At 39.9% G+C, this 16,057-nt stretch overlaps 1 protein-coding gene across 9 annotated transcripts in view; it reads left to right on the top strand.

Moving 5' to 3' along the window:
* CHD2 (chromodomain helicase DNA binding protein 2) overlaps positions 1-16,057 on the top strand; it is a 127,128-nt gene that overhangs the window by 10,408 nt on the left and 100,663 nt on the right. For all 9 annotated transcript variants that reach the window (XR_002345976.1, XM_021099370.1, XM_005666295.3 and 6 more), the window contains 3 exons: positions 9,802-10,033; positions 13,974-14,060; positions 15,825-15,886. Coding sequence is in view for 8 of the 9 variants with exons in the window: in XM_005666295.3 (XP_005666352.1) it covers positions 9,802-10,033; positions 13,974-14,060; positions 15,825-15,886 (381 nt within the window). In the remaining variant the exon portion in view is untranslated. The remainder of the gene's footprint in view (positions 1-9,801; positions 10,034-13,973; positions 14,061-15,824; positions 15,887-16,057) is intronic.

Raw genomic sequence — 16,057 nt, 5'->3', positions numbered from 1 at the left:
TTCAATTAAATATAAAACCCATAGATGAAATGATTGAGAGATGTTTTGGTGAAAACTGAGGTGACTTGATTTGGAAAGATTCAATAATAGCTAACATTTATAGTGCCTGCTTCGAGCCTGTAACTTGTTCTAAGTCTTTGGTATGTGCTAATTTGAGTCATCCTCACATCAAGTCTGTGAAATAGGTATTATTATCACCCCTCTTTTGTAGATGAGAAAACTGAGCCACAAGGGGAAATAAAGGGTAGAATTGGGTTCACACGTTGTTGGGCCCCAGGATTAGATGGGTAGGAGGAAACTATATAGGTGATCGGGGACAGTAGTAAAAATGTAGAGTAATTCTGTACTCTGTCTAAAAAATGCTGCATTTTAGAGAAACCAACCACTGAATCACTGGTGTGATTGATACCAGAGACACATTGCTTTTCAAAAGGCCATAATTTTACATCAAACAATTCAAGTTAAAAAAAAAATTCAAGTTAAATTGTATCCACAAAGTGATTCCTCTGGTGGTCGGGGAAACAGCATGGAACAGTGTGAGGAAAGGTGGGTGGTGGTGAATGGGTGCTGGAGACGGGAGAGCCTTTTCCGTGTCCAGTTGGACTGACCCCAGCGCCACACATGCCTTTTGGATTTGGGGACAATTTGTAGAGACTGGGCTTTGCTTCTAATTTTTGTTTTTTGTTGTTGTAAACTTAGTTCCCAAATAGGCTTTGCATCAGAATCACTTGTGAATTAAAAAATTCGGGCCCATATTGATTGGATCTTAGTCGGAGGGGAGGGGAGATAGTTAGCATTGCCAGAAATCCTCCAGGTGCAGTCTCTTGCAAAGCCTGCATTGGGAATGGTTCTATAGACATGCCCCTCTAGGGAAGTAGTTCTTGAGTGTGGTGAGTGTTGAAAATCTTAAAAAATTAGAAGGTGTCTTCAGTTCCAACTTAGATTATTTGACATTCAGATGGAGGCAGTGTATGGCTGATGGGTCGTCATTTTGAGGGAAGGGATGGGTCACATTCTTGTAGTTTTCCATTTCCCTTACTTGATTAAAAAAAGTCTGTTCCCTTTGAATTTAGCTTTTTATATGCATCTAAGACCCCAAATTTACTTGCTCAGAATCAGCTGGGGTGCTTGTTAAACTTATTTCCAGGCTTTTTGCCCTAAAGTTTGAGTTCAGTCGTTGTAGGGTGGTTGGTGCCCAGGAATCTGTATGTTGAACAACCATTTCCCTTGATTCTTACCTGAGGTAGATGTGGGAAGTAAGGGATTTGGGTCTCTTTTTCTGTTTCTTTTTAGCTGTAGAATCTTGGGCAAGAAGCTCAGCTTGTTTATGCAAGATAGATATTTAATTTGTCCCTTATCCAGTCTTCTTTTCCTTAGTGATATGTATGCCTGAGTTCCATTTCTTTGGTGCTTCATAAGCTGTTGAGGACTGAAATGTTTATTGGTTATTGGGGAGCAGAAGTAGCGTGATAAAGATAAAGGTGACTCAGGGAGTTCTCGTGTGGAGCAGCAGGATAAGGATCCGGCCTTGTCACTGCAGCTGCTTGGGTCACTGCTGTGGTACAGGATCCATCCCTGGCCTAAGAATTTCTGAGTGTTGCGGCTGCGGCCAAAAAAAAGGGTAAAGATTTCTTCTGCCTGGGACCAATGGAGAATTTTAGAAACATGCTTATTAAAGATAGATTGTTTTTGCCCTCCTTTGTCACCGGATCTCTTAATCTTGGGGGTACTGTTGGGACTTAACCCTTTATATAATTAAAGTGTAAGTAGCTTTTTTTTTTTTTTTTTTTGTCTTTTTAGTGCTGCTCACGTGGCATATGGAGAGTCCCAGGCTAGGGGCTGAATCAGAGCTGAAGCTTCGGCCTTCACCACAGCCACAACAATGCCAGATCCAAGCTGCATCTGCGATCTACACCACAGCTCATGGCAACAGTGGATCCTTAACCCCCTGAGCTAGACCAGGGATCGAACCTGGCACCTCACGGATACTAGTCAGATTTGTTTCCGCTGAGTTACGATAGGAGCCCCTGTAAGCAGCATTTTTGTGTGCGTTGTGTTGTAGGCATGTCCTTTTTCTGAAGGGGGATCTTTAGGGCTTCTGGTATTACAGTAATTTCCAAAAGAATTGCTGAATCCTAGGAAGGTCTGCTCCAGAGTACTGATCAATTCTGCCATGAAATTGTTTTAAACAAGTCAGAGTTAAAACCCTATTTACTCCTTTTCCCTAGTCATGTTCGTAAGCTTGGCATTTAAAAACCTTGACATTTTAAAAACGTGCATGGTTCATGCAATGTATTTTGTGTTTTAAAAATATGAAAACATATTTTTTGAAATTGTCGTATTGATATTTATAGATCTAATTTGTCCCTAGTTTTAACTGTTGTAGTTAATTTAATAGTATGAATATTTCACATTTATTTTTGCATTTTCATACATGAACATTTAGGTTATTTCCCTTTTTTATCTTATGAGCTGAGCTCTGCACATTTTGATACTCCCATCTCCTGCCCAGGTTTGATAATTTGTTTAGGTTATATACCCACTGATTGAATCACGTGATTCATATGCATATTTTTAGGTATACTGGATAGTGCCTAAGTACTTCCAAAATTTCTACCAATTATTTCTTCTTCTTCTTCTTTTTTTTTGGCTGTGCCTATGGCACATGGAAACTCCCAGGCCAGGGATTGAACCTGTGCTGCTGTAGTGATAATGCCAGATCCTTACTTGCTGTGCCATAGGAGAATTCTTGATTACTTTTTCAATAATGGTATATGAGTACTATTTTCTGTACTTTCTCACCATCCTTTAATGTTACCAGCCTTTTTAGTTTCTGCAAAGCACACAAGTGTAAAATAATCTCTTATAAATACACTTACAAATTACCAGTGAGATTTACTTACCTTTTCACATGTTTATTGGCTATTGCAGGTTTTTGTAATCGCATATCCATTTTCTTTCTTTCTTTTTTTTTCTTTTTAGGGCTGCACGTGCGGCATATGGAAGTTCCCAGGCTAGGGGTTGAATCAGATCTATAGTTGCTGACCTACACCACAGCTACAGCAGCTGGGATCCGAGCCGCATCTGAGACCTACGCCACAGCTCATGGCACGGCAATGGCGGATCCTTAACCCACTGAGTGAGGTCAGGGATCAAATCTGCATCCTCATGGATCCTGGTCCCTTTCCTTACTGCTGAGTCACGGTGCAACTCCATCTTTTGCATAGTTTTTAAATTGGATTTTTCTTTGATGTAATTCTTCATATGTTGTTGTATGAGCCCTTCATTGTGTATACATTGAAATTTCTCTTCTCAGTCTCTTGTCTTTGAAACTTGATTAAAATGTAGCTTATTCTTCAGAATCATGAGACTTGAACTAGAGGTGGAGGATTTAAAGATGCAGTTTGATTTATCCAAGGAACTACATTAGTATTTTTTTAATCAATAATTAGCTTGTGACTTAATCATCTTTGCCTTTCTATCCTCTTAAGACATTTAGAAGTGATTGAAAAGGGCTTGTCCTGCACCACTCTTTGAAAGATTCAGTCCAGTCTGGCCTTAATCTCTTGTTGGGTGGTTTAATAATCTGTTTAACTGATTAGTATGACAGGGACAGCAATATCACTTAGAGGTTGATAGGGTGGATTTCATAATTCAGGCTGTGGGGTGGGGGATGATATACAGCACTTGGGCCAAGCCTCTTCTGTAAAATGAGGATAATTTGTCTTAAAGGATTGTTTTAAGGATTAGAGGAGAATGATTGTATATGTCTCAGAAGTGCTCCATAAATATTAGCTATTTTATTATCGATAGAACATAGTTTGGAAATAAATTTTATGAAATTCCAGTGTAGAATGCTTTGCCTTTTTACCAGATATTGTTTTTAGCCCACCACCACTTAAAAACAAACAAAAAACAAGGTCGATCAAGTAGTTCGGCCATTTTGTAAATTTAGAAAAATAAACACTACCCAGTCAGTGCTGAAATGGCAGCTCTTGGGCAGAGAACCCAGAGGCTTGCTTTTTAGTGAAGTGTTGCTCTGCTGCCCTCTTGTGGTTATATGGGAAATGGCGATTAAAAATGAACCGGCTCTTAATGCTGCTTGCTTGCTCAGAGTCCAATTGTAAGAGCTACTTAGCCACTCCATTTTTGGCAATTTCAAAAAGGATTTTGAAGAGATACTGAAATTTTTATCAGAAAATGAAAAGAAGTGTTAAGCTTTTAAGGCTTTTTTAGCATAAGCATTTATTTTTCTATTGGAATCTAAAAAAAAAATTGAAAAAAAAAATTTTTTTTTTTTTCTTTTTGTGGTATCACCGGGGCACATAGAAGTTCCCAGGCTAGGGGTCGAATTAGAGCTGAAGCTGTAGGCCTATGCCACAACCACAGCAATGCCGGATCTGAGCTGCATCTGTGACATGTCGCAGTTAGCAGTAACGCTGGATCCTTAACCCACTGTGCCGCAGGGGGAGCTCCCTTAAATATTCTTTTTCCATTTCAACATTTAGGAATAGTTACAGGAAAAGTGTGCAAATTAATTGTTATGCCTTTATTAAAGCTTTTTTATTTTTTAAATTTAATTTTTAGCCACAGTCACAGCATGTAGAAGTTCCTGGGCCAGTGATTGAACCTGCACCACAGCATAACCAGAGCCACAGCAGTGAAAGGCTTTTTTTAAAAACATTTTTTCTCCTGAGTATTATTTTAAGTCTATTAAATCTGACTTGTTAGTTTCAGAAATAATTAAAAAGTACCTAGTCTCACTCTCATTCATATCTTTAGCTGAGTTTGTGTAGGAAAGGGGTACTTAACATCCCTTGCCTTCAGCTTGACACTTGCGGTTGGGTTTATAATGAACCATTTGAAATATTGAAAAGATTAATAGTTGCATGATGAACAACAGTGAACTCAACCACTCACCTTTGTCCTAAAACGTTTCCAGAGGAGAATACAATTGTAAATTTGGTGTTTATATTTTATTGGGTTTCATAGTTAATAATTTTTATTTTTTATTTTTTGTCCTTTTAGGGCCGCACCCGTGGCATATGGAGGTTCCCAGCCTACGGGATGCATTGGAGCTCTAGCTGCCGGCCTAACCACAGGCGCAGCAATGTAGATCTGAGCCAAATCTGCGACCTACACCACAGCTCACGGCAACACTGGATCTTTAACACACTGAGCGAGGCCAGGGATGGAACCCGCTTCCTCATGGATACTAGTTGGGTTTGTTAACTGCTGAGCCATGAAGGGAACTCGTCATAGTTAGTAGTTTTTTGGGAAATGAATAATTCGTGAAATCCAGTAGTATACTTCAGACATCTAACAGAGTAAACCGCTGTTAGCAATTTGTTGATTAAAATGGATTTATTGGAGTTCCTTTTGTGGCTCAGTGGTTAATGAATCCGACTAGGAACCATGAGGTTGCGGGTTTGATCCCTGCCCTTGCTCAGTGGGTTGAGGATCCGGTGTTGCTATGAGCTGTGGTGTAGGTTGCAGATGTGGCTCGGATCCCGCGTTGCTGTGGCTCTGGCGCAGGCCAGGGGCTACAGCTCCGATTTGATCCCTCGCCTGGGAATCTCCATATGTCATGGGAGCGGCCTAAGAAATGGCAAAAAGACAAAAAAAAAAAAGTTAAAAAAAAATTAAAATGGATTTATTATCAAGTATAATAAAAAAAATTTAAAAAAGCAGCTGCATTTGTTTAACATCCATTGTCAGTAAAGCATAGAATTAGTATCCTGTTTCACACACATCATGTCTAGATCCATACATACAAAAATATAGGAGCAAAATGAATTGTTTAATGTTGAGAAATGTTTCTTAGACACCCTGTGTAATTATAAATACCATGGTAGTTTGTGAATACCTCTGAGACCACATGTGTAATGAAAGCAATAAAATGGATGTTCTATCAAAAAAATGCATTTATGCAAGTAGATATGTATGGATAGAAACATGGATGCATTTTTCACCTAAAAGGTATTGTTAAACTTTCTTACACAAACACAAGTTCAGAGCTACACTTGAAGGTATATTCAAAGATTTATAGTTTTATTGGTTATAGAGAACATTTTGGAAATCTGAATTTTCTACTGAAATATAGAGATAGGAAGTGTATTAAGGATATTTGTAGTTTATTGGTTAAGGGAAAAGCTTAAAAATAACCTAAATGTCCTATTACTAATAGGGGACAGTTTAAATACAATGTAATTTATTCATACTGTGAGGCAATTCAAAGAGAGTGAGATTCATGTATGTACATGTACCATGATGTGGGTATTGGCCCTGGATGTTTCCATTGCAATGGTTACTGTTTTTTTAGGACAAAACGCTCAAAAGAATTCCTAGCCAACTAGACTGTTTAAGTTATCTTCAGTGACCTAATGCTACCTTTTGTGGCTGTCTTTTCTGGCTCTTTAAGTCGTGGTTGGAGATTTTCCGTTTGTTTGTTGTTGGAATGTTTTATATTTCCTGGGTGGATATAGACCGTATTGTGGTTCTGTAACAGTTTTGAGTTGGTGGTGATTGCCGAAGCAGCCAGATGGGATTCCAGCCGTAACCTCTTGTCTGGAGTTACACATTATAAGAGTCAAAACCTTCATGAGGATTTCAAAAAGATTGCATATTCTGGCAAAGTCATTAAGTCTCCCTGTCCATGGCTTTCTCCAGCTCAGGGAACATAGATGAAGCTATGTTAAGCTTAGCTGTCAAGGCCTAGGGAGATTGACAAGTGACTGAATTACACAATGGGACACAGAGGCAAAGTAATATAAATGTGAACAGCTAGAGCTTTGGAGTCTCTTCCAGGCCAAGATGTGTGTCATTGATAAAAGTGAGGAGAGGCAGCAGAACATGATGGTTGAAGCTCAGATGGAGATGAATTGGCCTGTTTTCCATTCCTAGCTTTAGTAATTGCTACGGCAGAGAAGCTGTGCAGTCTCTGTGTCTTATGCAAGTATTAATCAGCACCAAGTTTAGGGTTGGAATGCAAGATGTTTTCCTAGAGAAGGTGTGGTATCTGAGGCTTTGGGTATTTAGCTTGATGCATAAGCAGAGGTTAGAGCTGAGCAGTGCTGGCACTTACTCTGTGGTGGTGAAGTAGGGCTGGAGCATTGGGGATGAGGGAAAGGAGTGGTTAAGGCATGAGTCTTGAGAAGCCGAGGGGGCCAGGTTTCATGGGGTATGCCAAGGTTGGGTGGTGGTAGGGTAGCTGGGAGGTGGTGGCCAGCTCTAGCTTCCTGCTCTTTCAGGCTTCTTTAAGCACTGAGCCACCTTGGCTATGCAAATGCTTTTTCTAGGTATACCCCGCAACACCCCTTTCTAGCTGAGTGTCCTTTCTAAATCCCTTACTAACAAGGGCAGTCTGGAATTGCCTCTGTGCCTTTCCGTCTGTGAGCAAGTGGTGGAGGCCAGGTGATTAATACATTCCTACTGGTGCCATGAATTGCGTGGTACTGACTCCAGTGGGTGCTAGCTGGAAAGAGCTCTGTGTTAGAAGAGGAATCTGGGCTTGGGTGTAAAATTCTAAAATTCCTAACGTTTGGGTAAGGCTTTGGCATTTATAGGGTGCTGCTTTCAAAGCTTTGATGCCCTCATGACCCTATGTACAGGTAATGTCACAGAGGATGGCACAGGTTGAAAGGTGGCACAGGCCTGAGATGATCTGACAGCCTGCACTTTAACTGCCGTCCACCATTCCTCTTTTCCCTCTTGCCTGGTAACCACCAAGGTGGCTAAGTGACTGAAGATGACTTAGTCAGCTGGACTAGTCTGCTTCAGTGTGCAAAGGGCCAAGGGAGTCAGTAAGTGTAATGACGCCTTGACGGTGCCGAGTCACTGTTACACGGGTGCCTGACTGGTTTTGGACTCTGTGTAATGGGGATAAGATTTATTTTCTAATCTCTAAGGCTTTGAACTCCTACAGTAAAATAGGACATGAGCTTTGCAGAGCCACACCTGAGGTGGAGACCCTACCTCTCCCCCCAACAGCACTTTCTGGTTTTGTCATTAACTAGGTTATGTAAGACTTCTCAATTTTTTTGTTCTTCACGAGGGGATAATAATGCCTCAAAGGGTTGTTCTGGGGAGTAAGCAAAATAAACATATACAAGGCACTCAGCATATTGCTATTAGATGATCAGGCAATTCAAAATGGACTTCCCCTTCTGCTCCCCTCCCAAGGTAGACAACCTCCCCTCCGTTTATTGTCATTGCTTCTTCACCTTAACTAAGGGTTCCTCTACTGTATTGTGCTTGCTGCGGATCATATGGGGTATTTGGGTCAATCCCAGTTCCCAGTGTATAGTTCTGTTCATTCTGTGGATACATTTGTCAAGTGATTGACCTCGTTTCTAGTTTAGAAGGGAGAGTGGTGGTGAATATAAAGCCTTCTCTCTCTCTCTCTTTTTTTTTTTTTAAACTGGTTCATGCCGTATGTCTTTTATCTTCTGGTTGCTAAACTCAAGGACTTTTCTGTTGTTCTGGGTTGCTTCTTGCCACCTCTGCTCTGCCTCTCCTAAATGAAAAGATATTTTTTATTTTTTTATTTTTTTATTTTTGTTTTTTTTGCTATTTCTTTGGGCCGCTCCCGTGGCATATGGAGGTTCCCAGGCTAGGGGTCGAATAGGAGCTGTAGCCACTGGCCTACACCATAGCCACAGCAACGCAGGATCTGAGCCATGTCTGTGACCTACACCACAGCTCATGGCAACGCCGGATGGTTAACCCGCTGAGCAAGGGCAGGGACCGAACCCGCAACCTCATGGTTCCTAGTCGGATTCGTTAACCACTGTGCCACGACGGGAGCTCCTGAAAAGATATTTTTTAATTAGAAGAGTTGAATGAGCTACCTGCTTCCCTTCTTTTTTGTTTGCTTTTTTAGGGCTGCATGTGTGGCATATGGAAATTCTGAGGCTAAGGGGTCAAATTGGAGCTCCAGCTGCAAGCCTATACCACAGCCCCAGCAACACGGGGTCTGAGCTGGATCCTTAACTCATTGAGTGAGGCCAGGGATTGAACCCACATTCTCATGGATACTAATCAGGCTAGTTGCCTCTGAGCCACAATGGGAACTCCCTGCCTCACTTCTTGTAGTCTGTCAGCTCTAGGTCTTTTCAGAGGCTCCTCATTCCTTTTACCTGCATGGCTGTGAATTACTATTTAACTGTTCTAGAACAGGGGGGTGGTATATATTGCCTTCTGCCTTCCCTTGACATCTGTTTTGTGGCTTCTGCTTTCATATGCTGTACCTAGGTTGCTCTCCTGAGGGGGGTTTGGAATGAGGAAGGGGTGGGAATATTGTTGAGAACCTTTGATTGGCTAATTGTAACCAGATTGCATTCTTACTCCTGGGATGATTGTGTTTTTGTTTTGTTTGTTTTGTTTTTGACTTTGTCTTAAGGAGGGAGGGATTGATACTGAATAAGAGTTAGTGGATTCACATAGATGGACATGGCATGAAGTCTTGTGTCATCTTGGGAGTTACTCAGCCACTTCTGAGCTTCAGTTTTTCCACGTCTGAATGGAGGGAAAAATAATATTCTCCTTGTAATTTTTTTTAAAGAGCTAATCTATATAAATTAGGTGGTATATGGCATCATGTAACGTCTCAGGAAATGGTAGTTTTGAGAATGATAGTAATGACATTATTTGCAAATAAGAATATAAAAGTGAACTTGAAAATTTTGATCTTGTGTTATCAAATTACTATCTGCTGTTGTATTAATGTTAGGATTTCAAAAAACGTTTATGTAGCAGTTCTTAAGTCTTTTTATTTTTTTTTTTTTTTTTTTTTGAATTAAGTCATTCAGCATCTGAAGAAGCTTCGGGTTCAGACTCAGGCAGCCAGTCGGAGAGTGAGCAGGGCAGCGATCCAGGAAGTGGACATGGCAGCGAGTCAAATAGTAGTTCTGAATCTTCGGAGAGTCAGTCGGAATCTGAAAGTGAATCAGCAGGTTCCAAATCCCAGCCAGTTCTTCCAGAAGCCAAAGAGAAGCCAGCCTCTAAGAAGGAACGGATAGCTGATGTGAAGAAGGTATCAGCTTTGCTGTGCCATGTAAATGTGCTGCCAGCTAGGACCAGCCAGCAGACCTTTGTTTCCCATGGAAAACTCATCGGTGTATCTTTTTTTTTTCTTCTTTTGTCTTTTGAGGGCCACACTCTCGGCATATAGAGGTTCCCAGGCTAGGGGTCTAATCGGAGCTGTTGCCACCGGCCTACACCACAGCAACACCAGATCCGAGCCGCATGTGCAACCTACACCACAGCTCATGACAATGCCAGATCCTTAACCCACTGAGTGAGGCCAGGAATCGAACCCACAACCTCATGGTTCCTAGTTGGATTCCTTTCTGCTGCACCATGATGGGAACTCCTCATTGTGTATCTTGATTATGAAACTTCAGCTATAGCCAGCTTTTCTAAATAATATACTTTCTATGGATATACAAGAGAACTACTTTCTGCTCTACTAGTAGACAGGGCTATAAGGGAAATAATTACATGAACCATCATAGGATAAAAAGACAAATTTTTGTAGTTTTGGTTTTTAACATTTAAAGTAGTTAAAACTATTTTTCAATACAATACTGAATAACACCAGAGAGAAATCATTCACAGGTGATTGTGCAATGCAGTTGTAAAGCTTAGTGATGGATAATTCCAATCTAACAATAAGGGCAGTTTTTGTGGTATTGAAAAATCGAAGAAGGAATACTTCTTACAGAAAAAGAAATTATATCTGGGCAGTATAGGTATTCTGTGCTTAACAGGAGAGTTTTCCAGTGAAGAATGCAAAGGGGCAAAAATTGAGTTGCATACCATTTTCTCAGTGATGCCCAAACTTTGAGATGCATTCCTTTTGGGGAAATATTAATGACTTGGTCTAGTTAATCATAAGAATGCAGCTGATTTTTTAAATTTCATTTTGAGAGAATTATGTTTGAATCACTGAAGACACACAAAGTATTGCTTTTAGAAATTTAAAAATAAAATGTCTTGGAGTTCCCATCATGACTCAGTGGTAATGAACCCGACTAGTATCCATGAGGATGTAGGTTGGATCCCTGGCCTCACTCAGTGGGTTAAGGATCAGGCGTTGCTGTTAGCTGTGGTGCAGGTCGCCAGACACTGGTCGAATCTGGTGTTGGCTGTGGTTCTGGCGTAGGCCAGCAGCTACAGCTCCAATTAGACCCCTAGCCTGGGAACTGCCATATGCCACAGTTGTGGCCCTAAAGAGACAAAAAAAAGAAAAATGCTTCATCTGGATCTGCTGTGGTGGCAGCATTTGAAGCCCAGGATGGACAGAAATAAGTTCAGATATAATGGTCTTCGGTACAGTGGAAAGTTCTTTACTAGCAGAGTAGTGGAAGCTATGGAAACCATGACTTGCATAGTATGCTTAAAATTTGACTGAAAAAACTTCAAGTGTCTAGGATTCACAACTGTTAGTGAGACCTTATAAATATAAAGCTTCATTATCTATAACTTCATTTAAATAGATAAAGGGAGAGCTTCCTTGTGGTGCACGGGTTATGTATCCAGCACTGTCTCTGTGGTAGCTCAGGTTACTGCTGTGGCGTGAGTTCGATCCCTGTCTTGGGACTTCTGCGTGCCTCAGGTGTAGGAAAGAAAACAAAACTACTCTCCCTCCACAAAAAAACCCCAAACAATCAAACAAAAAGTACCAAGAAAATACAAAGAGATAGAGGAGGATAAGAAAGAAGGGAAATCATTACAAAGTCTGAATTTCCACATAAGAGATACAGCTTTAAGCAGAAATATTCAAGTTAAGATGATCAATTCCAAAAATTAATAAAGTTAATACATGGATGAATATACTAGCCATTTAGGATGATTTGATTGGGACTTTAATGATTATTATTCTAAAGTGAGCTTCTAAAGAAAGCTCTTTGTTTTATGTACATGCTTTTCTTTCACATGGTACCTTTTTTATTAAAGAATTAAGTATCATTAGCCCTCAAAAGGACAAATACGAACACAAGATAATTTTAGGATTACACATTACAGTATATATTGTAATAATGTCCTAACAGGTGAACCTGAGTGCCTGTCTAATATTTTAAAATGGTAAAACTCGGAGTTCCCGTCATGGCGCAGTGGTTAACGAATCCGACTAGGAACCATGAGGTTGCGGGTTCGGTCCCTGCCCTTGCTCAGTGGGTTAACGATCCGGCGGCGTTTCCGTGAGCTGTGGTGTAGGTTGCAGACGCGGCTCGGATCCCGAGTTGCTGCGGCTCTGGCGTAGGCCGGAGACTACAGCTCCGATTCGACCCCTAGCCTGGGAACCTCCATATGCCACGGAGTGGCCCAAGAAATAGCAAAAAGCCAAAAAAAAAAAAAAAAAAAAAGTGGTAAAACTAATTGATGTAGTGTCATTTAAATAATTGAGTCCCATAGTTAATAAAAGCTCCATATATAACCTGTGTTGAGTCATTTCATAGCTTTAGCAGAAGTCCAGGAAGGGGTGGGGTAGGGGTTGGCAGGCAGGCAGGGTTGGAGCAAAGCTCCTTGTCGTTTCTGTCTCTGCCACATTTGTTCAGAGTGTGCTGCATTTGCTGTCTTTTTTAGCCTAGATTTCCTCCCTCCTCTTATTCCTAACTCTTGGTTGGAGCTTTTGTCCTCTGACTCAGATTATGGATTTTTGACTTTTATAAACTGAGGATGCTATATTTACTACTTCAAAAATGCCCTATTCCTGGAACATTTTGCCTGTCTCTTTGGAGGCCTTGCTTTCCTTCAGCTTACTTGGCTTTTTTTTTTTTTTTTTTTTTTTTAAGGCACTATTGATAATGTCCTCCCTTGGCTTAGTGACATTGTTTGTTTCTGGATTGTTTGTCATCACTTTTGTCTTTTTGGGGGGGGGTCTACTTTCCACACATCTCATGATGAGTCTCAGCTGGTGGCTTCTCCTTTTGCCTCATTCCAAGTATTTTTATAACATTAGCTGTCATCCATACTTTGATGAAAGTACATTTCAAAGAAATCCACATTCTAATCTTGGCTTTCAGGCATCTCTTCTCTTCTCTATGTTTAACTCCTGTTAAACATCTTCACTTCAGTGATCCACAATCCTTTTAAATTCATTTTGCCTGTAGGTGATTGATTTCATTAAAGGAACACACAGTATACTTAACAGTAGTTATCTGTAGGAAGGAGAGCAAGCCTGGAGACTGTTAGATAACAGTTCCAGATGGGCGCCTTGTTACATTTTTTTCTCTTGATTTGTTGCTTTGAGTCTTTTAATGAAAGTGTGTTTATATATTGTGAGAAAAATGTTCTCTTCAACTAATCCCTCTTTAAACTTGGATCACTGGTGAAGATTATTACTAAAAGTCAGGTTTTAAAGGCAAAGGAGAATATTCTGCTACTAGAGAATAACATTAAGTGTCCTGGAGAAACGGTGGTAGTGGATCTCATTCTGAGAACTTCCAGCTTTTAGATGTTAGAAATATCAGATTTTCCTTTATCTGGCATATTACCTATCCTGAAGAATTTAGAGAGAGATGTATATGCACTGATTCTTATTTAATGAGACTAGGTGGTGGCCCTGCTGATTTTTTGAGTTTCTCAAATGGGTTTATGCAGTCAAAGCATTAGGGACTTAAAATTCATCAGTCAGTATTTTGTCTTCAGTGGAAGTGATTGTTCTCTTATCTTGCCATATTATTCAACTGTAAGTTTTTATTTAGTGATGGGTAGGCAGTGTACCATACAGTTTAATAGTTGTTTAGTGAGGAGAGGCATTGTTAAAATTTTAAGGAGCTAGAACTCTAGAATAATACGCCTTATTCTTTTTAAAGATGGTCCTTTACTGTCTCTAAACAAAACTAAACAAGACAACCTTTTTGATGTTTAGTTATTTGAATTCTCTTAAATTGAAATATATGTTCTAGTTATGTAAATAGTAAATGGGTCAAAAAAAAAGATTCATGTGTGGTCTATTAATTTTACAGATGTGGGAAGAATATCCTGATGTTTATGGGGTTAGGCGGTCAAACCGAAGCAGACAAGAACCATCACGATTTAATATTAAGGAGGAGGTAAGGAAAAAAAAAACGCTTTAAAGGGATATGTTGAAACTTCTCTTATTTCCTCATCCTTTCTGACTCTGGTATGCATTACCATTAATGAGACTGAACTTCAGGCCTGGGACATAAGTGACTCTATAGTGAGTTTTCTCAACCTAAAACAGTAAGAAAAGCCTTGTGTGACTTAAAAAAAAACTACCAGAAAGTTAATGTTATAGTGACTGCTTTCGTAGAGTGTTAGAGTATTATATAGAACTGGTCTCAGATCGTGTGTGTGTGTGTGTGTGTGTGTCTCTTCTAGTGCAGTTGGTTATAGCAAGAAGTTAACTTTTTATAATATCTAGTTTCTAAATCTCCCAAACTTTGTGACCCGGGGAACTAAGCAAATGTAACAAATGGAAGTAGTTTTGGATTTAATTCTGAGAAAAGAAGTAGAGTTTGCTTAAGTAATGTATTTTATCTTATTTTACCTAAATTCTTTAAATTTGGTTTCCTAACCAAATTTAATGTGCAGTGTAAAATGTTTAACACATGTTACCTCTCTGGTCAAATTGTGAGAGATTGGCTAAATTGATGATTTTTAAAATTAGTGTTCTGTACTGGGTTCTGTTGTTTCTGTAGAGTCAGAACTCTCTCAGTTTGTGTGATATTTTTGGGGGTTCTTACCTCTGTATTGGGTTTATATATAGACTGTATCCTAAGGAGGTGTTCTTTGGTCATGCAGTGAAATGTTCCCCTCTCTGCATTTCTAGGAGGAACTTTGCTATTCCTAACTATATAATATCCTTATGGATGAAAGTTAAATATTAATAGCCAGAAGTTAGTGAGTTTGGGGTAGTAAATATACTTTAAAAGTGTAATTGACTGTAACACCTGCACTGCCTTTATGGTGTTTTATTTTGAGTGACCTCTGAGCTGCTTTATACCTTTATTTAGCTTTCTTTTTCCATGTTTGTTATGACCGACCACATAGTTGTATAAATCCTTTCCTTTTTATATATAAATTCTTCTGTATAGGGCACAAGACTAACAGCAATGGTTGTAGAATGCTTAAGCCAGGTTGCTAAATTTGGGGGAAAAAGAGCTGTTGTTCAAATGTCTTGACTGTAAACTTCCTTGGCTTTAGCGCTGTTAACAAGCACTGTCATTAGCAAAGCCCTGCTGGCTTGTTGATTGTCCATGCACTTCAGTAAGTCTGGAATGAAACAGATCAGTAGTCACCACTGTGAACGGCACACTAAATGTCGTGTGGCATTTTCATGTGATACTCTAGATCTGTAGCACTCGGTATGAGTGCCACTAGACATGCATATTTTTTAAATGTGAGTCTTAAAATTAGGTAAAGTGAAAAATTACATTCCTTAGTCACGCATGTTTTTAAATGTGTGTATTAATTAAAATCAGGTAAAGTGAAAAGTCGCATTCCTTAGTCACACCAGCCACACTCAGGGACTCAGTCCCATGTGGCTGCTGGCTACTCTATTGGACACTGCAGATAAGAACATTTCCATCATCACAGAAAATTTTACTGTACTGTGCTCTTTCAGAAGTTGAGCTGAAGTATTTCCTGGTGTTGGAGATAACTCAGAAGTAAGAGAAATTAGTTTTCAAAGCAAAAGAAGAGTGAGCCCCACCAAACAAATGTCTAGTTACTTCCTGTCTGAAAGCTCATATCGAATAATGTTATATTGGGTAGATTGTTGAACCGGGGCTAGTTTACCCTACGAATTGTGAATTAAAGTCTGTAATTGTTTTTCCCCCCCTTACACACTGAAGGCAAGTAGCGGGTCTGAGAGTGGGAGCCCAAAAAGAAGAGGCCAGAGGCAGCTGAAAAAACAGTAAGTCTTTCATGGGGGAAATGACTTAATCTGGTAGTTTCAAATATGTGAGCATTGCCAGACTGCCTTTCTTGTGTCTGTGGTGCCCTGCAGAGTCGCCTTCTCTCTCTTGCCATCTTGGGTTCCAGTCCACCTGGATCTGCCTCGATAGCAGCGTTTGAAGCCCAGGAT

Source organism: Sus scrofa, chromosome 7 (assembly GCF_000003025.6).
Source record: "Sus scrofa isolate TJ Tabasco breed Duroc chromosome 7, Sscrofa11.1, whole genome shotgun sequence".
NCBI lineage: Eukaryota > Metazoa > Chordata > Mammalia > Artiodactyla > Suidae > Sus > Sus scrofa.
The sequence above is the reverse complement of the archived record's forward strand: the minus strand, read 5'-3'. Positions and strand labels throughout refer to the sequence as shown.